The sequence below is a fragment of the Daktulosphaira vitifoliae genome, unplaced genomic scaffold (genome assembly GCF_025091365.1).
Source record: "Daktulosphaira vitifoliae isolate Bord-2020 unplaced genomic scaffold, ASM2509136v1 Scaffold_3, whole genome shotgun sequence".
In the NCBI taxonomy this organism is placed as follows: Eukaryota; Metazoa; Arthropoda; class Insecta; order Hemiptera; family Phylloxeridae; genus Daktulosphaira; species Daktulosphaira vitifoliae.
In genome coordinates, this window is record NW_026099574.1 from 36266846 (window position 1) to 36293373 (window position 26528).

General features: G+C 23.7%; 3 protein-coding genes across 4 annotated transcripts; 1 reads left to right on the forward strand and 2 right to left on the reverse strand.

Moving 5' to 3' along the window:
- Positions 1–201: 201 nt before the first annotated feature.
- Positions 202–1692, reverse strand: LOC126902137 (bromodomain and WD repeat-containing protein 3-like). The gene is made up of 7 exons (XM_050679163.1): positions 1440–1692; positions 1299–1357; positions 1169–1198; positions 1038–1097; positions 741–885; positions 476–568; positions 202–332 (listed from the first exon to the last, which is right to left on the reverse strand). The coding sequence occupies exons 1-7, from the start codon at positions 1489–1491 to the stop codon at positions 202–204; spliced, it is 570 nt and encodes a 189-aa protein (XP_050535120.1). The 5' UTR covers positions 1492–1692.
- A 2390-nt stretch (positions 1693–4082) lies between these two features.
- On the forward strand, positions 4083–21716 carry LOC126902138 (DNA polymerase alpha catalytic subunit-like). Its single transcript, XM_050679164.1, is given in 35 exon segments — positions 4083–4432; positions 4509–4709; positions 4773–4969; positions 5516–5655; positions 6376–6425; positions 6991–7191; positions 7256–7452; positions 7943–8082; positions 9209–9389; positions 10057–10173; positions 10237–10346; positions 10784–10865; positions 11369–11533; positions 11629–11829; positions 11951–11955; positions 12166–12247; positions 12764–12928; positions 13074–13244; positions 13311–13487; positions 13626–13827; positions 13885–14156; positions 14213–14329; positions 14779–14843; positions 14939–15185; positions 15246–15455; positions 15702–15855; positions 16387–16454; positions 16709–16914; positions 19015–19276; positions 19349–19523; positions 19587–19695; positions 19953–20016; positions 20252–20386; positions 20511–20618; positions 21294–21716. Coding segments are annotated over 35 exon segments (5202 nt in total). The 5' UTR covers positions 4083–4416; the 3' UTR covers positions 21504–21716.
- A 442-nt stretch (positions 21717–22158) lies between these two features.
- On the reverse strand, positions 22159–25761 carry LOC126901229 (putative sodium-dependent multivitamin transporter). 2 transcript variants are annotated; one of them, XM_050677583.1, is made up of 11 exons: positions 25698–25761; positions 25123–25286; positions 24822–25043; positions 24527–24751; positions 24251–24366; positions 23685–23927; positions 23438–23612; positions 22935–23147; positions 22698–22861; positions 22430–22637; positions 22159–22367 (listed from the first exon to the last, which is right to left on the reverse strand). In XM_050677583.1, exons 2-11 carry the CDS (start codon positions 25228–25230, stop codon positions 22320–22322), a joined length of 1722 nt encoding a protein of 573 aa, XP_050533540.1. In that variant the 5' UTR covers positions 25231–25286; positions 25698–25761; the 3' UTR covers positions 22159–22319. The 2 variants fall into 2 exon arrangements, with proteins under 2 accessions (XP_050533540.1, XP_050533541.1); XM_050677584.1 differs by lacking the exon at positions 25698–25761 and adding an exon at positions 25503–25556.
- Positions 25762–26528: the final 767 nt, after the last annotated feature.

The window sequence follows — 26528 nt, forward strand, 5'->3', positions numbered from 1 at the left end:
CAAATTTTTACTACCAGTATAATAAAAATAGAGAATTCAGTAAATAATATAATAAGTGCAATTTAAATATACTCAAATAAACTTACTAATTTGATAATTTAAAAATAATTAACTGAATTAAATTTTTAAAATTATTTTTAGGTAATTACATCTTAATTTGTGTTATAATAATACACTATAGTAATATTAAAAAAAAATGTTCTAATTTAAATANACAGCAGTTAAATGACCTAGTACACGTCCATGAAATTCTACATTAGAAAACTTTGATAAGGGCAACAAGTATCTTTTGTTAACTGGGCCTGATGATTCTCTACCATATAATATTTTAACTGAAAAATAAAAAAGTAACAATATAATTAGAATACAGTTGTGAAAATAATAACAAATTTTTACTACCAGTATAATAAAAATAGAGAATTCAGTAAATAATATAATAAGTGCAATTTAAATATACTCAAATAAAATAACTTACCAATATTTTGACCACGGTTATGTATTGGAGGTAAGGGTAGAGTATTATGTTGACGAGTAAAACAATCAGTTATTGATAAATATTTTCGTTTCTCTGTAAAATAGATATACAGTTCAATTAGTAAATAACAATTTGTATGATAAACTAAAAACTAAAAAATAAAATAATTGATTCATTTTGTATTTACCAGTTTTAAATTTTAAAATACAAGTAAAATTAACATTAATTAAAAAGGGCATTGATAAAAATTTAAAGATAAACCTACTTTGAGAATGAACAAGTGAGAAACTTCCTTTTCCAAGTAAAGAAAAAACAACAGGTACTGGAGATTTATCATAATTGCTTAAGGCTTTAATTTTTTGGCATATTTCTAGTAAGTGATTTGATTTTATATGATCATATTTTCTTTCCTAAAAACAATTTCATGTTATAATTTACTGGATTTTACTATTTTGTTGTAAATATTTAATTTTTGAACTATTTTTAATAATATTACAGATTAATTATTAAATAATAAATACTCAATAACTTCATTTTAAAAATATTAATATATCTTGATTACCAATTCATCAAATGTTTGTCTGTTTTCTTTGCCTAAAAAATCAATTCGTGTAGGTAATACCTACAAAAAAAAAATTTTATATATATTATAAACTAATTTAAGTTGAAAATAATTTTAACTTTTCATCTTACATCAGTTTCATTTAAGTCCAATTTCAGAGCCTGTAACAATATTAAAATAATTGAATATGATAATGTAGAAGAGTTTTTAAATTATAAATTATACAGAATTTAAAATACAGTAGATATTAAATCAACTTACTTCAAAGGCATTTTTGAATTGACTTTCTTTTAAGAACTTGGCTATCAAAAAGAATAACTCTAAAATAACCCATATTAATCAATGAGTAAATGAAAATAAAATCAACAAGTAGTTAATAAAACCAATTGAGTATGTTTTTACCAGATTTAATGCTATTATTTTGCTCTTCAGCTTTTTCTGTAATTTCGTCCATTAGATTTTTTAATTAATTTAAAGAATTTGTCATATTAACGATACAAAAAGAACTTAATACTAATATAATCAAATTACTAATTATTATTAATTTGCAAAATACACATTAAAAATAATATCTATGGTATGATAATTGAAAAAAAGAGATAATTGAATTTGAAATTAAAAAATTATTGTAAAAATTTATAAACATAAACAAAAGCCATAACAGATATTATATCACTTAAAAAGTTAATTTGTGGTAAATGATTTAAGGATATTATCATTTTCAACTTTACTGTTGAAGTTATATTTCTATTTTTTTTTGTAATAGAATTAATACCGCGGTTATAGTGGTAAAGAGAGTGATAAATCAAATCTCAAGTAATAGATAGTTGTGCATTCATATTGGCGGGAAAATTTTTTTTGTTCATGGTTATGCTCTATAGATATCCTATATACCGATATTTAATTTATTTTAAAAAATAACGTCAAGATATCAGTAAAATCTAATTCTTTTCCTTGATTTTTTTCTTTATATAAGTTTATCATTATCTAAGTATAATTTTAGAATTCAATTTTTTTTAATACATGCCTAATACCTTGATATTTATTTTGAAAAAATGAGTGACACACCGGGTAAGTTAAATTAAGATTTATATCAAATTTATAATCAGTCAGTTCCTTTGTTGATAAATTAAATTTTATTTAAAAGAATCGTCTAGACCCAAAAGACAGAAAGCTGGTCATACGAGTCGTTTTGAAGCACTAGCAAAACTAAAAAAATTGAAATCAGATGGAGTTAAAAACAAATATGAAGTTGAAGAAGTGCAAAATGTTTATGAAGAAATTTCTGAAAAAGAATATACAGAAAGAGTTATTAAACGTCAACAAGACAATTGGATAGTGGATGATTGTAAAATTATGGTTATTTTAAGTATTAGTGTTTAATTAAATGTTAAACTTATATTATTGATTAGATGATGTTGAAGGATATGTAGAAGATGGTAGGGAAATATTTGATGATGATTTAGATGAAGAATCTATTGTTAAAGAAGAAAAAAAAGGTAGAGGTAAAAAAAGAAGCAGGTTAGAAACATCAGCTCATGAAGATACATCATCATATCGAGATATCCAAAAAATGATTAGTAATATGCCTGTAAAAAAAAAGAAAGAGGTATAAATCTTTATGGATTGTACATTACTGATATCTTATCTGGTGTCTCTCCATTTTGTTACTTTTAAGCTAACATTTTAACATGTTTTATAACAATAAATTAAAAAAAATTTTTTAAAATGAGTGTTAAAACATGAAATCATGAAATAATTTAAAACTTCTTGGCTTTGCATAGAAGCTGATTGTGTATTTAACTTTTCTTGACCATTTTTTTAAACATTTGTGAAAAACAAGTATTTTGTAACAATATATAATTTTGATCTTGAGTTGAATCATAAAACTTATTTATCTTGATTAACTCTTTCGATAAAATCTATTTATTATTTAATTTTTAATAATCATTCATCATATATATATATATATATATATATATAAATGTAAAGATATTTACAAGGACTGATATTGAATTTCTTAATAAAAAAATCTTACATATACTTTATACATCATACTATGTATTATGTGTAAACAAATATTTTTAGGTTTAAATATTAATGTATACATCTACTCAGTATTTAGATTAACAAAAGAATAAATTATTNCAAATATTTTTAGGTTTAAATATTAATGTATATATCTACTCAGTATTTAGATTAACAAAAGAATAAATTATTTTCTTTAGGTTCCAGTTAATTTAGATGATGATAATATTCTAGGAGATTTAATTCAAGAGATAGATTCACCTATGCCTGGTGTATCAAAAACATCTCGTACGATTCATAATAAAGTTGCTGAAAAAATAAAAAGAGATAGTCAAACAAGGTNACCTACAAAAAAAAAAAAAAGAAAGAAATTTATATATATTATAAACTAATTCAAGTTGAAAATAATTTTAACTTCTCATCTTACATCAGTTTCATTTAAGTCCAATTGCAGAGCCTGTAACAATATTAAAATAATTGAATATGATAATGTAGAAGAGTTTTTAAATTATAAGTTATACAAAATTTATAATACAGTAGATATTAAATCAACTTACTTCAAAGGCATTATTGAATTGACTTTCTTTTAAGAACTTGGCTATCAAAAAGAATAACTCTAAAATAACCCATATTAATCATTGAGTAAATTAAAATAAAATCAACAAGTAGTTAATAAAACCAATTGAATATGTTTTTACCAGATTTAATGCTATTATTTTGCTCTTCAGCTTTTTCTGTAATTTCGTCCATTAGATTTTTTAATTAATTTAAAGAATTTGTCATATTAACGATACTAAAAGAACTTAACACTAATATAATCAAATTACTAATTATTATTAATTTGCAAAATACACATTAAAAATAATATCTATGGTATGATAATTGAAAAAAAGAGATAATTGAATTTGAAATTAAAAAATTATTGTAAAAACTTATAAACATAAACAAAAGCCATAACAGATATTATATCACTTAAAAAGTTAATTTGTGGTAAATGATTTAAGGATATTATCATTTTCAACTTTACTGTTGAAGTTATATTTCTATTTTTTTTTGTAATAGAATTAATACCGCGGTTATAGTGGTAAAGAGAGTGATAAATCAAATCTCAAGTAATAGATAGTTGTGCATTCATATTGGCGGGAAAATTTTTTTTGTTCATGGTTATGCTCTATAGATATCCTATATACCGATATTTAATTTATTTTAAAAAATAACGTCAAGATATCAGTAAAATCTAATTCTTTTCCTTGATTTTTTTCTTTATATAAGTTTATCATTATCTAAGTATAATTTTAGAATTCAATTTTTTTTAATACATGCCTAATACCTTGATATTTATTTTGAAAAAATGAGTGACACACCGGGTAAGTTAAATTAAGATTTATATCAAATTTATAATCAGTCAGTTCCTTTGTTGATAAATTAAATTTTATTTAAAAGAATCGTCTAGACCCAAAAGACAGAAAGCTGGTCATACGAGTCGTTTTGAAGCACTAGCAAAACTAAAAAAATTGAAATCAGATGGAGTTAAAAACAAATATGAAGTTGAAGAAGTGCAAAATGTTTATGAAGAAATTTCTGAAAAAGAATATACAGAAAGAGTTATTAAACGTCAACAAGACAATTGGATAGTGGATGATTGTAAAATTATGGTTATTTTAATATTAGTGTTTTATTAAATGTTAAACTTATATTATTGATTAGATGATGTTGAAGGATATGTAGAAGATGGTAGGGAAATATTTGATGATGATTTAGATGAAGAATCTATTGTTAAAGAAGAAAAAAAAGGTAGAGGTAAAAAAAGAAGCAGGTTAGAAACATCAGCTCATGAAGATACATCATCATATCGAGATATCCAAAAAATGATTAGTAATATGCCTGTAAAAAAAAAGAAAGAGGTATAAATCTTTATGGATTGTACATTACTGATATCTTATCTGGTGTCTCTCCATTTTGTTACTTTTAAGCTAACATTTTAACATGTTTTATAACAATAAATTAAAAAAAATTTTTTAAAATGAGTGTTAAAACATGAAATCATGAAATAATTTAAAACTTCTTGGCTTTGCATAGAAGCTGATTGTGTATTTAACTTTTCTTGACCATTTTTTTAAACATTTGTGAAAAACAAGTATTTTGTAACAATATATAATTTTGATCTTGAGTTGAATCATAAAACTTATTTATCTTGATTAACTCTTTCGATAAAATCTATTTATTATTTAATTTTTAATAATCATTCATCATATATATATATATATATATATATATAAATGTAAAGATATTTACAAGGACTGATATTGAATTTCTTAATAAAAAAATCTTACATATACTTTATACATCATACTATGTATTATGTGTAAACAAATATTTTTAGGTTTAAATATTAATGTATACATCTACTCAGTATTTAGATTAACAAAAGAATAAATTATTTTCTTTAGGTTCCAGTTAATTTAGATGATGATGATATTTTAGGTGATTTAATTCAAGAGATAGATTCACCTATGCCTGGTGTATCAAAAACATCTCGTACGATTCATAATAAAGTTGCTGAAAAAATAAAAAGAGATAGTCAAACAAGGTACTTTTTTTTTTAAATATAGAGTGATTAATTAATTATATTTCACACAATATAGAAGACTAGTAGAAGACATTATTTTTTTCTTTTGAGAAATTAAATAGTATCATATGTTTTATATTTAAAAAATTTGGTCCTATCCTCTCGTCTTTCTTTTAAATTAGTATTTATCTAAGGTTTAAATGAAAACATATGTTTAACTAGCTTAAAAATAAGGAAATTATGTAACTAAAAAAATGATCAAATGGTTAACAAACTTTTTAATTTATATTTTATTAGCACTATTATAATGATTAAAGGTGAAGTGCGAGTATGTTTATTTTTATCTCTAGACATTTATGAACTATATTATCCCTCCCACCCTAATATAGAATTGTTAATATATTTTAAAATACTAGTTTAAAAATTGTTATCAATCAATATTTTTTTTAGTTGGATTATTTCCTTATTTTTAAGTTGGGTACATATATGTTTCCATTTTAAAAATTTAATTTGGTCTTTCTCTACCTCTTCTTTCTTCAACATTCATTTCTACAACCGTTCTTACAGCTTTCAATGCTTCTCTCCTCATAACATGACTAAACCATCCAAGTTTATTTTCTTTCATGTTATCCATGATTGATGCTACACCTATACTCCTTCTTATATGTTCGTTCCTTANTAAGGATATTATCATTTTCAACTTTACTGTTGAAGTTATATTTCTATTTTTTTTTGTAATAGAATTAATACCGCGGTTATAGTGGTAAAGAGAGTGATAAATCAAATCTCAAGTAATAGATAGTTGTGCATTCATATTGGCGGGAAAATTTTTTTTGTTCATGGTTATGCTCTATAGATATCCTATATACCGATATTTAATTTATTTTAAAAAATAACGTCAAGATATCAGTAAAATCTAATTCTTTTCCTTGATTTTTTTCTTTATANTATCTTCTCTAGTCACTCCACTCATCCATCTAAGCATTTTCATCTCTGCTACACTCATTTTCTGCTCTACTTTCTTATCAACCACCCAACATTCTGAATCATACATCATAGCTGGTCTCACTACAGTCTTGTAGAATTTACCTTTCAGTCTCATTGGAATTCTTTTATTGCATAAGACATCAGACGCTTCTCTCCACTTCATCCACCCAATCTTGTGTCTTACATCCTCGNTATAAGTTTATCATTATCTAAGTATAATTTTAGAATTCAATTTTTTTTAATACATGCCTAATACCTTGATATTTATTTTGAAAAAATGAGTGACACACCGGGTAAGTTAAATTAAGATTTATATCAAATTTATAATCAGTCAGTTCCTTTGTTGATAAATTAAATTTTATTTAAAAGAATCGTCTAGACCCAAAAGACAGAAAGCTGGTCATACGAGTCGTTTTGAAGCACTAGCAAAACTAAAAAAATTGAAATCAGATGGAGTTAAAAACAAATATGAAGTTGAAGAAGTGCAAAATGTTTATGAAGAAATTTCTGAAAAAGAATATACAGAAAGAGTTATTAAACGTCAACAAGACAATTGGATAGTGGATGATTGTAAAATTATGGTTATTTTAAGTATTAGTGTTTAATTAAATGTTAAACTTATATTATTGATTAGATGATGTTGAAGGATATGTAGAAGATGGTAGGGAAATATTTGATGATGATTTAGATGAAGAATCTATTGTTAAAGAAGAAAAAAAAGGTAGAGGTAAAAAAAGAAGCAGGTTAGAAACATCAGCTCATGAAGATACATCATCATATCAAGATATCCAAAAAATGATTAGTAATATGCCTGTAAAAAAAAAGAAAGAGGTATAAATCTTTATGGATTGTACATTACTGATATCTTATCTGGTGTCTCTCCATTTTGTTACTTTTAAGCTGACATTTTAACATGTTTTATAACAATAATAAATTCTAAAAAAAATTTTAAAATGGGTGTTAAAACATGAAATTCATGANCCATTTTTTTAAACATTTGTGAAAAACAAGTATTTTGTAACAATATATAATTTTGATCTTGAGTTGAATCATAAAACTTATTTATCTTGATTAACTCTTTCGATAAAATCTATTTATTATTTAATTTTTAATAATCATTCATCATATATATATATATATATATATATAAATGTAAAGATATTTACAAGGACTGATATTGAATTTCTTAATAAAAAAATCTTACATATACTTTATACATCATACTATGTATTATGTGTAAACAAATATTTTTAGGTTTAAATATTAATGTATACATCTACTCAGTATTTAGATTAACAAAAGAATAAATTATTTTCTTTAGGTTCCAGTTAATTTAGATGATGATGATATTTTAGGTGATTTAATTCAAGAGATAGATTCACCTATGCCTGGTGTATCAAAAACATCTCGTACGATTCATAATAAAGTTGCTGAAAAAATAAAAAGAGATAGTCAAACAAGGTACTTTTTTTTTTAAATATAGAGTGATTAATTAATTATATTTCACACAATATAGAAGACTAGTAGAAGACATTATTTTTTTCTTTTGAGAAATTAAATAGTATCATATGTTTTATATTTAAAAAATTTGGTCCTATCCTCTCGTCTTTCTTTTAAATTAGTATTTATCTAAGGTTTAAATGAAAACATATGTTTAACTAGCTTAAAAATAAGGAAATTATGTAACTAAAAAAATGATCAAATGGTTAACAAACTTTTTAATTTATATTTTATTAGCACTATTATAATGATTAAAGGTGAAGTGCGAGTATGTTTATTTTTATCTCTAGACATTTATGAACTATATTATCCCTCCCACCCTAATATAGAATTGTTAATATATTTTAAAATACTAGTTTAAAAATTGTTATCAATCAATATTTTTTTTAGTTGGATTATTTCCTTATTTTTAAGTTGGGTACATATATGTTTCCATTTTAAAAATTTAATTTGGTCTTTCTCTACCTCTTCTTTCTTCAACATTCATTTCTACAACCGTTCTTACAGCTTTCAATGCTTCTCTCCTCATAACATGACTAAACCATCCAAGTTTATTTTCTTTCATGTTATCCATGATTGATGCTACACCTATACTCCTTCTTATATGTTCGTTCCTTATATCTTCTCTAGTCACTCCACTCATCCATCTAAGCATTTTCATCTCTGCTACACTCATTTTCTGCTCTACTTTCTTATCAACCACCCAACATTCTGAATCATACATCATAGCTGGTCTCACTACAGTCTTGTAGAATTTACCTTTCAGTCTCATTGGAATTCTTTTATTGCATAAGACATCAGACGCTTCTCTCCACTTCATCCACCCAATCTTGTGTCTTACATCCTCGTCAATACCACCGCTCTTTTGCACAAAAAAAAAAACTTAATTTGGTACTATTTTAAAATAGAGAGAAGGGAGATAAGGCCAAATTATTTTTGAAATTCATAGAACATGAGATACTATTAACTTTTTAAAAAAAAAAATGATGATTTGTTTTATATTTTTAAAGATATTGTGTGAGGCATATTTAATTAATCCCCATGTATGTAATAAAGTAATATAAATTTAATAGTATTGTAATTTTAGAGGATATTTAGAATCATTTTGTACTGCTGTAAAATCTGTTCGAACTCTTACTTCCAATATTAAAATGGAAAACAGTTCAATTGAAAAAATAGAAAATGAATCCCCAAAGTCTATTGTAAACTCTTCAATTATTGAAAATAAAAGACAAAATTTAAAATCGCCAACATTAAAAAATATTCAAGTATTGAAATTAAAATTTTATAATTATATTTATAAAAATTAAATAATGTACAGGATTATTCACTTATTATAAACCATTTAATTAAACAATAAATTAAAATAATAATTTTTATTTTTTTTTTTAGTTCAATGTTTCTCAATCTTTCAAAGTTTTTTTTATGTTCATCTCTTATCTCTTATAAGAGTGTCACCTTTAATTTTTTGAATGGTAACATCCCTAATTAACTAGCATATTTAATACATAATGATCTAATTAAGAAAATGATTGAACAATTTAATGTAAGGACTGGAGGTGAAAATTAAAGTTGATACCCTTATAAGTGATGAACATAAAAATCTTAATGATTGAAAAATTGAGAGAAACATTGAAATAAAAAAAATAAAAATAATTACTATTATTTTTATTTATTGATTAATTAAATGATTTATGATAAGTGAATCACTTTGTATGTATTTATTGTTAGTTTAATCAAACTGGTAATGAATTAAAAAATGATGAAATTACTGTGGTAAAAGACGAACCAATAGACAATGATTTTAGTGACTGTATTGAAGATTTTGACTTTGGCGNGAAATAAAAAAAATAAAAATAATTACTATTATTTTTATTTATCGATTAATTAAATGATTCATGATAAGTGAATCACTTTGTATGTATTTATTGTTAGTTTAATCAAACTGGTAATGAATTAAAAAATGATGAAATTATTGTGGTAAAAGACGAACCAATAGACAATGATTTTAGTGACTGCATTGAAGATTTTGACTTTGGCGAAGCAATTGAAGTAAAGTATTATTTTTAAATTATTTTTGCCTAAATATGATAAGGATATTATGTATATATTTAGGCAGAAAAAAGTTTTGTAGAATCTTCAGAAACAATTGTCAAAAATGAATCTGTTGAGATAGAAGCAAAGATCCCCTTTAATTTTGAAGAAACAAACTGGCCTATTGAAGAGTAAGAAAACTTCTTTATTTATAAAACTGTGAATCATTGTTTGATTAAGTCAGCTATTTATATTTTAATTTATTTAAGAAATATTCTCAATATAAACTTAATATTAACAAAAAAATATTGGATGTTTCCTTAACAAATTTAATAGTTAATTCAAAAATTAAAAATTACTTAAAATATAAAAAAATTATTTATGATAAATTAAACACAAATGCCAAAAACTAGTTTGTGTTAGTAAATAATGTTAGTTTATTAGTATAAATCTTTTTAATAATGTAATATTAAACTTCAACAATAAGTATCTAATTTGTGGCATTCTATGATGCAATAAAGGATATATCCAACATTTTCAAACAATTTAATATAGAATTGAAGTTTTTTGAAAATCTGTAGTTATGTTTGTTATATATGTAAATCCTATAATAAATAATATTTTATAGCGTTAAAGAAGAAGAACAAATTGCTCTACCACAGAATATTACTACTAAATTACCATTGACAACTGACAAAAGTGGAGCTCAGGTAACTATTTAAATTTATTGAATTTAGCATGTCAAACTATCTTTCTGTCTCTAATTTACTAAATTACTAAATATACTTGTATTAATTTCGTACAGAGCTTTGAACCTGAATTAACCCAATAATAGATGTTTAATATCATATTATAATTTTTCTGTAGTTTGGAAGGCTTAAATCCCTATCCTGAGTATAAATTACATTAGATATTTAACTAAAATAATTTAGTTTGATAAGACTTTATATCTGAATTAACCCTATATTTGATTCCATACAATAAATATATAAATGGTAAAATTGAAAACTATATAATATTGTTACTAAAAAAGATTCAAATTGGTATTTAAAAAAATACTAAGTTATAAAGATTTATAAAAGTCTGTAACTAATACCCCTTAAAGGATGAGCTAAAAGTTTTATAATTTAAGTTTTATAACCTAAATTATAAAACCTGTTGGTCAATCTATTATTAAATTTTAGATTTAAAAATTATTATTTTATTATTTCAGGTGTATCGATTTTTTTATTTAGATGCATTTGAAGATGTTTATAAACAACCGGGTGTTGTTTTTCTCTTTGGTAAAGTTAAACCTGCTGGTGTTGACATTTATGTGAGTTGCTGTGTAATAGTTAAAAATATTGATAGAAGGATGTTTCTTCTACCTAGAAGCAAAGTAATATTTTGGAATAAATAAATAAAATAAACTATTATGGAATAATTAAATAAATAAATATAATTTTGATACTACTTACTTTTTTTTCATCATAGGCCTTAGATACAGATGAAGANTCATCATAGGCCTTGGATACAGATGAAGAAGTAAAAATGGTTGATGTTTATAATGAGTTTAACAGTTTAACTGAAAAATATAAGATACAAAATTTTAAATCTCGTAAAACGATTAAAAAATATGCATTTGAACTTGCTGATGTTGCTGATGAGAGTGAATATTTAGAAATCAGATATTCAGTTAGTATAATAAGCACTTTTATTTAGNTTAACAAATTTAATAGTTAATTCAAAAATTAAAAATTACTTAAAATATAAAAAAAATATTTATGATAAATTAAACACAAATGGCAAAAACTAGTTTGTGTTAGTAAATAATATTAGTCTATTAGTATAAATCTTTTTAATAATATAATATTAAACTTCAACAATAAGTATCTAATTTGTGTCATTCTATGATGCAATAAAGGATATATCCAACATTTTCAAACAATTTAATATAGAATTGAAATTTTTTGAAAATCTGTAGTTATGTTTGTTATATATGTAAATCCTATAATAAATAATATTTTATAGCATTAAAGAAGAAGAACAAATTTCTCTACCACAGAATATTACTACTAAATTACCATTGACAACTGACAAAAATGGAGCTCAGGTAACTATTTAAATTTATTAAATTTAGCATGTGAAACTATCTTTCTGCCTCTAATTTACTAAATTACTAAATATACTTGTATCAATTTCGTACAGAGCTTTGAACCTGAATTAACCCAATAATAGATGTTTAATATCATATTATGATTTTTCTGTAGTTTGGAAGGCTTAAATCCCTATCCTGAGTATAAATTACATTAGATATTTAACTAAAATAATTTAGTTTGACAAGACTTTATATCTGAATTAACCCTATATTTGATTCCATATAATAAATATATAAATGGTAAAATTCAAAACTATATAATATTGTTACTAAAAAAGATTCAAATTGGTATTTTTTTAAATACCAAGTTATAAAGATTTATAAAAGTCTGTAACTAATACCCCTTAAAAGATGAGCTAAAAATTTTATAATTTAAGTTTTATAACCTAAATTATAAAACCTGTTGGTCAATCTATTATTAAATTTTAGATTAGAATTATTATACTTAAAATTATTATTTTATTATTTTAGGTCTATCGATTTTTTTATTTAGATGCATTTGAAGATGTTTATAAACAACCGGGTGTTGTTTTTCTTTTTGGTAAAGTTAAACCTGCTGGTGTTGACATTTATGTGAGTTGCTGTGTAATAGTTAAAAATATTGATAGAAGGATGTTTCTTCTACCTAGAAGCAAAGTAATATTTTGGAATAAATAAATAAAATAAACTATTATGGAATAATTAAATAAATAAATATAATTTTGATACTACTTACTTTTTTTTCATCATAGGCCTTAGATACAGATGAAGANTGACACTACTTACTTTTTTTTCATCATAGGCCTTGGATACGGATGAAGAAGTAAAAATGGTTGATGTTTATAATGAGTTTAACAGTTTAACTGAAAAATATAAGATACAAAATTTTAAATCTCGTAAAACAATTAAAAAATATGCATTTGAACTTGCTGATGTTGCTGATGAAAGTGAATATTTAGAAATCAGATATTCAGTCAGTATAATAAACACTTTTATTTAGTGACCCCTCAACTAATAAATTTATAACATATTATTAAAGGCAGCCTATTCTCCTCTACCTGAAGATTTAAATGGGAATACTTTTAGTAGAGTATTTGGAACTAACACCTCATTTTTAGAATTGTTACTTCTTGATCAGAAGATTAAAGGTCCTTGCTGGTTAGATATAAAAAGTCCTCAGTTATCAAATAATCCTATAAGTTGGTGTAAATTTGAAGTAAGATTATATATATATATACAGAGTGTTCAGTAAGTAAGAAAACAGATCAATTGTTACAAACATTGATCACAATAGAAACCCTGACTACTTACTGAACACTCTATATACATATTTTACATGGTCATTCATTTACAGATAAATTGTATGGACATGAAGAATATTCAGTTAGCACCCACAGCTCCTCCCCCTCCTATGGTTATTATGACACTGAATCCAAGAATTGTTTATAATAAAAAGACAAAACAAAATGAAATTTTAATGATTACTTGTATGATACATTCAAGTTTCCCTATTGATCAAGCACCACCTACTCCTCATCACAACCAATTCTTTTGTGGTAATATTATAATTTTTTTATTATTAAACATTGTATTTTCATTAATTTATTTATTAGCTTTTACTCGACCTATCAATATTCCATGGCCACCACGTTATCAAGAAGAATTTAAAAAATGTGGTGATCCAACTAATATAGTAAAAATGGATTCAGAAAGAGCATTATTAACTTATTTTTTAGCTAAGATGTCTAAAGTTGACCCCGATATTATTATTGGACATGATATTTGTAGTTATATATTAGCATCACTTGTGAATCGCTTAGAAAGTAATAAAATACAAAATTGGTCTAAAATTGGTCGTCTTCGTAGAACAATGTTTCCTAAAAAAGTATGGATAAATTCATTAAATTTAATTATATTCTATTACTTTTCTTTTTTTATCAGGGAAAATTCATAAGCGAAAAAAATATTCTTAGTGGACGTTTAATTTGTGACACTCAAATTTCTGCTAAAGAATTGATTAGAGCAAGAAGTTATGATTTATATACTTTATGTGAACAAGTTAGTTAAAATTTATTATGTTAATTGATTTTTAAACATATAATTGCTTATTTGTGATGTTATACCTGATTTTTAAGATTGAACAAAAGCTTACAAACTTTTTATATATCAATAGAGTTTGAATGGAACTGAACAATCAAAATATTTGATTAAATTTGAACTGAATATTAATATTAATCATTTTCAGGCAAAATATTTTTTATGTCATTCTTTAGCAAATTGAACATGATCTTTTTGAACTTACTAGATTTATTTTCAAAACNTTGAACATGATCTTTTTGATCTTACTAGATTTATTTTCAAAAAAAATTTTTCCTTTGTAAATCACTTTGAAAATAAAACTGAACAGTTAGAACATCACTATTACTTACTACCATTTTAATATACTAATCCAAATAAATTATTTAATATGGAATTTAATAAATAAGTTTCTTATTAAAATGTTTAAGATTTTGAATGTTAAAGAAAATCAACAGTTAAATTTATCTGATGAAGAAGTTAGTTATATGTATTGGTAAGCTTTAATTCTACTTTTAAATTTAATTTAATATCAAAGTCATTTTAATCGTAAAAATAATATTGTTTAATTTTTTCTTGATTTATTAATAGTTCTGCTGAAGCTTTAATACAACTAATTAAATTTACAATTATGGATACTTCTTGTATATTACGACTTATGGTACAAATGAATGTATTACCATTAGCTCTTCAAATTACTAAAATAGCTGGAAACTTAATGTCGAGAACTCTTATTGGTGGACGTGCTGAAAGGAATGAATTTTTACTATTGCATGCTTTTAACGAAAAAGATTTTATTCTACCAGATAAACTATACAAGAAAAAAACAATTTCTAAAGTATTAAAAATTTTACTATGGTGTTCATATGTTTTTTTATTTAATTTTTGGCTTGAATAGGATGAAGATGATGTAATTGGAGAAGGAGACAATACCAAAAAAACTAGTCGTAAAAAAGCTCAGTATTTAGGTGGTCTTGTACTAGAACCTAAAGTTGGTTTTTATGATAAAATGATTCTACTTATGGATTTTAATTCCTTGTACCCAAGCATAATACAAGAGTATAATATATGTTTTACAACTGTTAGTTTTCGAACTCTTGNTTTTTTAGTTTTTTTAAACTATATTTATTTATGTTAATGTCATTTCAACGAGTAAACTTAAGAATACAATTTTATAAATATCTAATTTAAACAATTAAACAAATAAAAAATTTCTAAAGTGTTACATAAGTTTAAAAAATCTTTGTTTGTAGTACATTTAATTTCAGAATTAAGGAAAAAAAATTTTTTATTGAATTATTTTGATTTTACACATGTTATATTAGTCTATTGACTCACAAAATTTACTTCTTAGATAAAAGCGGAAGTTAATAAAATTTATAAACAAGTTGAATTAGACATTGATGGAGTTTTCAAGTACATGCTACTTTTAAAGAAAAAAAAGTATGCTGCTATTTCCATTTCAAAATTACCATCAGGAGATTTTATCACTAAGGAAGAAATAAAAGGTTTAGATATTGTCAGAAGAGATTGGTCACAACTATCTCAAGAAGCTGGACGGTAATTTAATTCTTTTTTTTATGGCCTTTGAGACTATTTTGCCGTAGAACAAATCCTCCCCCATTCTTCTCTATTTTCCGCTGCCTCCATAATCCCCTCTAGCATTTAGGAAATCATTTTTGATTCCATCTTCCCAGCGTAGCCATGGTCTATCCAGTGGTCTTTTGCTCCTTGGGTTTTCTTAGAGCACTCTTTGAATCATTGAATCTTACTTTCTACATACGTTTCCTGTCCATTTCAACTTACTACGTTTGATCTCGTTACAAATACTTGGTCTATTGAATATCTCCATCAATTCTTGATTGTGTCTCTCTCTCCACTTTTAAAAATCTTGATCATATACGAGTCCGTATATTTTGCAGATAATTTATTAAGAATACTACCCTCTTTTTTTTTGTTGAATAATATTTAATAAAAATGTACAGATTATAATTTGATTTATTTTTGTGAACCCTAGTAAACACCCAGATTATTGTAAGAAAATATTATTCNGATGATTAATTCAAATTGTGTCGACTATGATCAAGTCATGAAAATTGGATATAAAGTAAGTTAAGTTTAAAATATAAAATATTATTTTTTATGTTAATGTCATTTCAATAAGTAAACTTAAGAAAATTTGATAAATATCTAATTTAAACATGATTGAAATAAAAAATTTCTTAAGTGTTACATAAGTTTAAAAAATCTTTGTTTGTAGTATATTTAATTTCAGAATTAAGGAAAAAAAAATTTTTATTGAATTATTTTGATTTTACACATGTTATGTTAGTCTATTGACTCACAAAATTAACTTCTTAGATAAAAGCGGAAGTTAATAAAATTTACAAACAAGTTGAATTAGACATTGATGGAGTTTTCAAGTACATGCTACTTTTAAAGAAAAAAAAGTATGCTGCTATTTCTATTTCAAAATTACCATCAGGAGATTTTATCACTAAGGAAGAAATAAAAGGTTTAGATATTGTCAGAAGAGATTGGTCACAACTATCTCAAGAAGCTGGACGGTAATTTAATTCATTTTTTTTTTTTTTTATGGCCTTTGAGACTATTTTGCCGTAGAACAAATCCTCCCCCGTTCTTCTCTATTTTTCGCTGCTTCCTTCCAATCCATGCCTCCATAATCCCCTCTAACATTTAGGAAATCATTTTTGATTCCATCTTCCCAGCGTAGCCTTGGTCTATCCAGTGGTCTTTTGCTCCATGGGTTTTCTAGGAGCATTCTTTGAACCATTGAATTTTGCTTTCTACAAACGTTTCCAGCCCATTTCAACTTACTACGTTTGATCTCGTTACAAATACTTGGTCTATTGAATATCTCCATCAGTTCTTGGTTGTGTCTCTTTCTCCACCCTTGAAAATCTTGATCATATACAAGTCCGTATATTTTGCGGATAATTTATTAAGAATACTACCCTCTTTTTTTTGTTGAATAATATTTAATAAAAATGTACAGATTATAATTTGATTTATTTTTGTGAACCATAGTAAACACCCAGATTATTGTAAGAAAATATTATTTCTAAAAGTAGATTTTAAGGGTAAATTTCGAAAATTAAATGGGAACCTGAAATTATTGTTTTACTGTTAAGTGGGAAATAGAATTAAATAACATTATTGTATTGATAACTTTTAAGATATTAGCATTTGAGGTTTAAAAAAGATGAGGAGTAAGATAGTCTTAAGCGGTGCTTTATTTTTTTCATAACACAAAGATAAAAATTATCCTGTAGCTTGCCCCATTCACTTATTACAAAAAAATATATTAACTAAAAAGAAATATTACAAATTAAAAATCATTATTCAACAAAAAAAGGGTAGTATTCTTAATAAATTGTATATATACAGATTGAAGAGATCTAACTGACAAATCTTATAACTTTTAATCTACTTATACTTTTCATTTTTAAATCAATTTTTAGAGAATTAGGCTACACTTTAAATTTATTATTAATTTTTATCTATTATATAAAAATTTTTTTTGGAGATTTCAAAATAACTATTTTATAGATAGTTTTACAGCAAAATTTTAATGCTATGAACTTTCATTTTAATTCAGAATTTTGAAGTTTGTTTATTGATANTTACAAATACTTGGTCTATTGAATATCTCCATCAGTTCTTGGTTGTGTCTCTTTCTCCACCCTTGAAAATCTTGATCATATACAAGTCCGTATATTTTGCGGATAATTTATTAAGAATACTACCCTCTTTTTTTTGTTGAATAATATTTAATAAAAATGTACAGATTATAATTTGATTTATTTTTGTGAACCATAGTAAACACCCAGATTATTGTAAGAAAATATTATTTCTAAAAGTAGATTTTAAGGGTAAATTTCGAAAATTAAATGGGAACCTGAAATTATTGTTTTACTGTTAAGTGGGAAATAGAATTAAATAACATTATTGTATTGATAACTTTTAAGATATTAGCATTTGAGGTTTAAAAAAGATGAGGAGTAAGATAGTCTTAAGCGGTGCTTTATTTTTTTCATAACACAAAGATAAAAATTATCCTGTAGCTTGCCCCATTCACTTATTACAAAAAAATATATTAACTAAAAAGAAATATTACAAATTAAAAATCATTATTCAACAAAAAAAGGGTAGTATTCTTAATAAATTGTATATATACAGATTGAAGAGATCTAACTGACAAATCTTATAACTTTTAATCTACTTATACTTTTCATTTTTAAATAAATTTTTAGAGAATTAGGCTACACTTTAAATTTATTATTAACTTTTTTTCTATTATATAAAAAATTTTTTTGGAGATTTCAAAATAACTATTTTATAGATAGTTTTAAAGCAAAATTTTAATGCTATGAACTTTCATTTTAATTCAGAATTTTGAANGCCTAGAGCAAAAGGCGGTGCCGTGTCAAGTTATTACAAGATGTCTATCTTAAAATCTAAAAAAATGTTAAATAAAAATTTATTTATTTTTATTTTTATATAATAGGAAAAAAGTCTGTAAAAATTGATTAAAAAAAAAGAAAAAGTGAAAAACGTTAGTAGATCAAAAATTATATTTATTAAATATGTACATAAATTTTTTTTTTTTGTAAATTTTTACACTTTATAGTGTTTTATTTTAATAGATTTGTTTTAAGACAAATTCTGTCTGATCAAACTCCTGAAGAAAGAGTAGCTAATATTTTTGCACAATTAGAAAAACTTAGAGTAGATTTAGATGAAAATAACGTTCCTCTATCATTGTTGGCAATTAGCAAAACATTAACTAAAGCTCCTCAAGATTATCAAGATGTAAAAGCACTACCACATGTAGCAGTGGCTCAACGGCTAAATAAGCAGAGCATGAAATTTAGACAAGGTGATACCATTTCCTATGTTGTATGTGAGGTGGGTTTTAAGTTATAGTAATTACATTAATTAGAAAATAAAACAAAAAAAATTAATTTGATTATTTCATAGGATGGTACAAATTTGGCGCCAACCCAAAGGGTTTACCATGTAGACGAATTAAAAACCAATGATGCTCTAAAAATAGATGTAAAATATTATTTATCTCAACAAATTCATCCTGTTATAATGCGCCTTTGTGCACCATTGGAAGACATTGATGCAAAAATGATAGCTGAGAATCTAGGTAATATTTTCAATATTAATTTTTTTATTTTAAAGTTTACAGAAACATTTAATTACATAACAGGTCTTGACCCATCTCAATACCATAACTATAAATCAAGTTCATCAAAAGATATAATTGAAGAAAATACTATTGATCTAGATGATGCTACACGTTATAATGATTGTGATAAGTAAGACAATGAGTTAAATTATATTGAGGGGTAAACTACAATAAACGCTGATGTAAAATTAGGTTAAAAATTGTAGAAAGTATGGGGTTATGTATTACATAAATATACTCTTAACTCATTTAAAATCATATATTAATTAATTAAATGTAATTGGAAGTTAAGTATAATAATTTTTGTTTGCATTGTTTACCCCACAATTATTTCATTACTCAATTTATAATTATAAAACTAATTTTAATTATATTTTATTTTTTAAGGTTTACTTTTGCTTGTCTTGGTTGTAAAAGTGAAATTGAGATAAATGCTCCTGCCATAAAAAAAGTAATATTAGTTTCTTAATTATTAATTTAATTTACGTATTTCACTAATATTAGTTTTTTTTTTTGTCCATTTTATTAATTACTCATGTTGAATTAATCAAGTAGTGTTAAATTAAGGACTATCAAGAGTTTTAATGGTGTGTTTTACTATTACAACATTTTAAATTAAAATTTTTTTTAACACAATAGTATTAAATATATTACTAGCTAAAAATATTATTAAATATTTTTTTTAGACTGATGGTACTTTAGAATTCTCTTTAGAGAGTTGTTCTAACACAGAGTGTTCCATTCCTCCTTATAAATATGTTGGATTGCTTGAAACTTGTTTGTGGGTAGCTATAAGGAAACACATGATGAAGTATTATAAGGTATGATTAATGAATGATTTTTTTTTCATAGATTTGGTTTATAACATCTAATATATGATATAAGTTCATTTACTAATTAAAAAAGTATATTATGTACTAATTAATTGATTTAATTGATTTTAAGAGTGATTATGTTTGTGATGATAGTGAATGTGATTATAAAAGTAAACTAAGTCCTCGTATAAATGATGAAATTTGTCCACAGTGTGATTCTGGTACATTAAAAAAGGAAGTAAGTGTTATATATAGAGTGACTTATTTATTTCTCCTAAAATAATTTTGAAAAAAAAAATTTTTTTTGTTAGTATTTCATTTTTGATTTTTGAGTGGTTAAATATTTTTTAGTTCTTTTGCTTATCAGTTTATCGATCAGTCATTTTCTCAGTTAGATCATTTTTAATATATGAATTATATTAGAACTTATAAGTCAGTATTTCAAGAGTTATTAACATTTTTAAATATAGGCTGGATAGGTGTGACGTATGTTATTTTTATCATGACTCATCTTTGCCCCACTATTTCTCTCACCCACATATAAAAATATTCATAACTCCTGAACTACTATTGGTAGAAAAATTGTAATAAACCAGTCATTTTTTTAATGGGATCATTTTCTATTATATGAATTAGATAAATATTTATGCTAAAAAAATAAAATTGGTACTCATAAGAAATAAAAAATGATAGATCTAAAAATATTTAACCACACAAATACCAAAATTAAATAGTACATAAGTCAACTAAAAAAAATTTCCTAAATATTTTTTATTTTAGAAGAACTTCAACAATAAATCAATCATTTTGTATATCAACTTAATTTTTCATACCTAAAAATAATATTGCAATTATCTGAATGTATTATCTAAATATTAACATTAATACTATTATTTTATAATCAATTTTTCAGTATTCTGCTGGTCAGTTGTTATTTCAACTAAGATATTATTTGTTTATATTTGATATTGATAAAGTACTTCAAAGGAATAAGGACATAAAATTAAATAATGATAGCATATTATACATGGTTTATAGCCGATTAAAATTACAAGTAGAAAAAGTACTTAAACATCATGATTTTTACTATGTTAATTTAAAAGATATATTTGGTAAACACTAAGATGCTCATTAAACTTCATTTTTTATTTGATCTTTAACATTATTAAATTCACAAGCATATATTTTTATACAAATGAAGAAAATTATTTTTATAATTTTATAGGTGATAAATAATTTTTAATCATGAAAAGTTGTATTGCTAATAGTGAATTGTAAATAAAATTGTAGTTTATAATTATTATTTATTTTTATGTATTGCATTAAAATATTTTCATATTTTAAATTTTATTTTCTTATATTAAATTTGTATCATTAATATAAGTTTTAGATGATTCAATATATTTATTGACTAATTTATATGATAAGTTTATTGTTTAATATATCCTCTTGTTTTATATTTAAATGTTTTTTTATCTTTATTTGTAAGTATCCTAGTACATAATATGCTTATGTAATTTCAAAAAAAAAATATGTGCCCAATAATTATTTAATAATAATGAATAAAAAGTTTTTTATTTCAACTAATTACATTTAAACATTATTGTATCTTATTTATGTTATAAATAATTCAAGTTAATTTGTGAGAGAAAGTAATGTCTAGATAGTAAGATACTTGCGCCTCATTTTCAGTTTGTTGGCATATTTTTCTTTATTTTATGAATAAATAATATTAATTTTATGTAAGAAGTATAAAATATTGATAAATTAAGAAAATATTCATATAAATTATATTTTTATTATTGTTTTTACACATTTCAATATTATACATAATAAATAAATAAATAAAAATTTTTTATACCAATATGATATTTAGAGCAACAAAAATAATTACATTTTACAAATACTTTGTAAAAATAACATTTCTAAAATAGCTTTCTTAGTTAACTTGATGATTATTAGAAGCAATTTCTGTGGGACGTAGTTCCTACAAACAGATATAACATTCATATTTTAATTTAAAAAAAATGAGCAAAAATATGAAGTTACCATTTTTACTGAATCTTGTTTGAAAAACATTCCACGTTTCCTTAATTGTTTAGCAACAAATGGTGCAAATAATTCTGGTTCGATAAAATTATTGGGATCACGAAATATTGCACTAACTATCATACCAACTAATAGTGTTGCAGCAAATCCTAATACTATATAGTACATGTAACTTATACGATACAAGTATAAGTAACCATCTTCTGGCCTAAATTATAGTATTCATGAGTTAAACACAAAAAAATGCTCACTTTTTTAATAACATTACTCTTTATTAATAAACAAAGATGAGCCATTTATACTTGAAAAAGTATTATTTAATACTAAGCAAGAATTTGTGTATGTAGGTAAATTTTTAGTAGGAGGTTTAGGTCCACCAAATCCTAGAACAAAAGAAAATATTAGACCTGTTATGAGACCCATCATTGAACCCTGAAAATAAAAATAAATTATTAAGTTTATAGTAACATATCCTTAAAAAACAGTTAAATTTAATTTTACTTGCTTTTTGATTAACATAAGGTACAAGAACTCCAAGAGTAAAAACAGCTAAAACAGGTCCTCCAACAACACCAAAAATAGTTAGAGAAGTTTGTAGAATCGAGCCAAAATATTTTGCTAAGAAAGCTAGTAGAATGCATATACTACCATAAAGAATAACCAACAATTTCATGCTATAAACTTTCTTTTTATCTGATATTTCAGTCCTTGTTAATGGCTAAAACAGATTAAATCAATTTATTAATTAAATTACTTTTTTATTATATAATTATTGTTTTATAGAGTATATAATATAAATTATAAAATAAGTATTTTTTTTTTTTTAATAAGTATGTTTATTTGTCATAACATTGTAAGACACTCTGTATAATAAATAAATTTTAAAAAGTTTTTTTATTAAGTTAGGGATTCAAAGAAATATTTTGACATTTTAACAATAGATTTAATTAAAAAATTAACCAGGTATATCTAGAATAATAATAATGATAATAAGCCCTTGAGTATTACTTTTATGTAATCTTCCATTGTAACAGCAGCTAGAGAATTGAGTACTGGTGAGACTGAACTTAGGCCTGAAGAAAATATACCTGCTACAAATAATCCGGTTAATCCAGGAATATTACCCATAGTATCTAACACATATAAAGTCATCAACTGATCCTCTTTAGAAATGCGTCCCGCTCTTCAAAATACAATAGTAATTTTTAAATTAATTTACATAAATATAAGGTATTATATTTAAAAAATTATCTACTTGATTGGATCACAATTGTAATATTTTGAATATATAGCTAGCCCTGATAAACACGTGGAAAGTGATAATAATGAGAGAATAGGAACGCTTAACCATAATGATTTAACTGCTGTACGATAATCTTTCATAGTAAGATATCTTTGTACTTGGGTTTGATTAATTGCATAGAGGGATACATAAGTAAACATTCCTCCAAGTACTAAACTAAAAAAACTATGCCTTTCAGTTGGATCGATATTAAAGCTGAAAAGTTAATTTAACAAAAAAATTACTAAACATAAATTTTTTAATAGTTAAACTAATTATTAAATTCAAATTTGAATTTGAATTGTATTCTTATTTATCTATTTATATTTTAATGATATCAATATTAAAAATACACATTATATTTTTTTATTCAAATAAGATGTTAAATTTAAAGATTAAATGTATAATTAAATAGTCATATACTATTACAATATATTATTTTATTAAAAAATATTAAATATTTTTTTAAAATAATATTAATATTATACATCTTAGTATTGTTTAATTTGATAAAGTTGTATGTAAAGTGATAAACATACTTAGTAAATTCTATACGATCATATTTTCTAGCTATTTCCCAAATTTCAGAAACACCACCGGTTTCATAAATTGCAACACCAATAACAGCGTATATAGAAGCAAACATAAGGATTGCCTGAATTTGTGTGTATATATAAATAAAATAACATAACAATGATATGAATATGATAAAGCTTTCGTGGTATATTGTATTATTTAGGATACTTACAAATATGGATCTGTAAATATTATAAATAAAAACAATAATAAACTGTGTGTAATAGAAAATTAATTACTTGAAAAAGATCTGTTATAATAACAGCTTTAATTCCTCCAATTGTTGAATAGAACACACAAACTAAACCAACTAATAAAATAGAAGTATCTTGAGAAAGACCTGTAACAGCTTCTAATGCTAAAGCTGGAGCATACAGTACTATTGCCATGTAAAGTATCATTTGTAAACTAAATGCTAATGATGTAGTAATTCTAGTCCAACTTCCAAATCGTTTTTCTAAATACTAAACAATAAGAAAAAAAAAATTCTTTATGCATACATTATTAATTGCTAGTATACCTTTAAACTATTACTTCATAAACTGATAAATTTCCTAGTTTAAAAAATACTGGTAAAAAAATGTATGCTATTATAGGAGTTCCAATTAAATAGCCAATATTAATAACTGCAAATTGAGTACCGCGACTATAATTTTCAGCACTTAATCCAAACAATGAAATAGCAGACATAAAACTAGCCATTAAAGAAAATGCAACAGGTATGGCACTTTGATTTTTATTTCCTAACATGTATTCCTAAAAAAAATTATAGTATTAAACCTATACAACTAGAAAAACAATTTTTTTATTTAAAAAAAAATTAAAGTTTACTAACTTGAGTGGTCTTTTGTTTACCACCTGTAAATCTATAATATATGCCAATTGACGAAGATATCATAAGCATTAAGCCAAAGACTATATAGTCTGTTATTCCAAGTGCCATTTTAAAATATTTTTACTCGTTTAATCCAATGTTATTTATAGTACTACTAAAATACCCTAAACATTTTAAAATTTATTCATTTAACATATTAAAATAAATTTCACAATAAGAAAAGGAAAGTTTGAATAAAATATTTGTAATAGGTCTTAAGTCAATAATATATTGTTAAAAAATTATTTTCATCTTTACTTTTTGCTACAAGAGATAGAATTTTTAACATTTCATAAAAATATGGAAATTATAAAATTAAAAAAAATTTAATTGAGCATTACCTATATGATTTATATTTATTTATTTATTGATAGTCAGAGAAGATCTTACTAAAATATATAAAATACATTTTTTTAATTTATTTATAATTCGAACATTTGATAACTCCTGAAATAGTTTTTAAAGAATCTTATATAATTAGCTTTATTAGGCTAGTTGTTAACATATTAAGTACACCAAATTAACATAAATATTACCTTTAATATTAATTTATATTTTATGACTGGTAGATAGCAAAAATAATATCAATAGAAATGNATAGCAAAAATAATATCAATAGGAATTAATAAAGATTGTTAAATAATAAAGAACTAGATTAATTGTATTAATAATACAATAATAAAAACCAAGTGTTAAGCTGATATATAAAATATAACTTGTCAAACAAATCAGCTAAGACAACGATATGGTCAATTAGGAAGTGCTCTTCATTCTAAACTATTGGCGACAATGTCTTAATGAGATCAAAATGGTTATTGAAGATTTTATAGATAAGATTATCTACAACTATTTAAATGATAAATTGGAAAGATCATTGTATAATTAAAATTAATTATTCTTAATAACTACACAGCTAAATTATAAAATAATAATTTACATTTAAATAAAACGGGCAAAACTATTAATGAGAGCGTTTTATCTAAGCCAATAAAATTTAAGTTTTATCAGTAAAGGTCAACATAGCGGTAGAAAACGAATACGGGTTGACCGGCATTCTTATCATTATAATTATTAATATTATTATGATAAGAATGCCGGTTATAGCTAATTACTTTTTAAATACTTTTTTTTTAGTGCAATTTTTCTCATTTTCATCCAAATAAATAATAAAAGCTCGAATATTGTTGCCATATTATCTTAAAAAAAAGTAAAGTTGCATTAAAAAAAGTTGCTTAAAATTAATTGTTCTAAGAAAAATTACTTAAGTATTGATTATATATATTTTTAGTATTTAGTAGAGTAAGGTAAGTAAGATGGTGAGGTTTAGCTTCAACGATTTTTCATAATTTCTTTAAATGGATTTAAAA

Coding starts and splice junctions, on each gene's coding strand:
- LOC126901229 (XM_050677583.1), bottom strand. CDS start 25,230: ATGGCACTTGGAATAACAGACTATATAGTCTTTGGCTTAATGCTTATG. Junction 25,044..25,122: donor GTAAACAAAAGACCACTCAA/GTTAGTAAACTT, acceptor AATTTTTTTTAG/GAATACATGTTAGGAAATAA. Junction 22,638..22,697: donor TCTTTGTTTATTAATAAAGA/GTAATGTTATTA, acceptor ACTATAATTTAG/GCCAGAAGATGGTTACTTAT.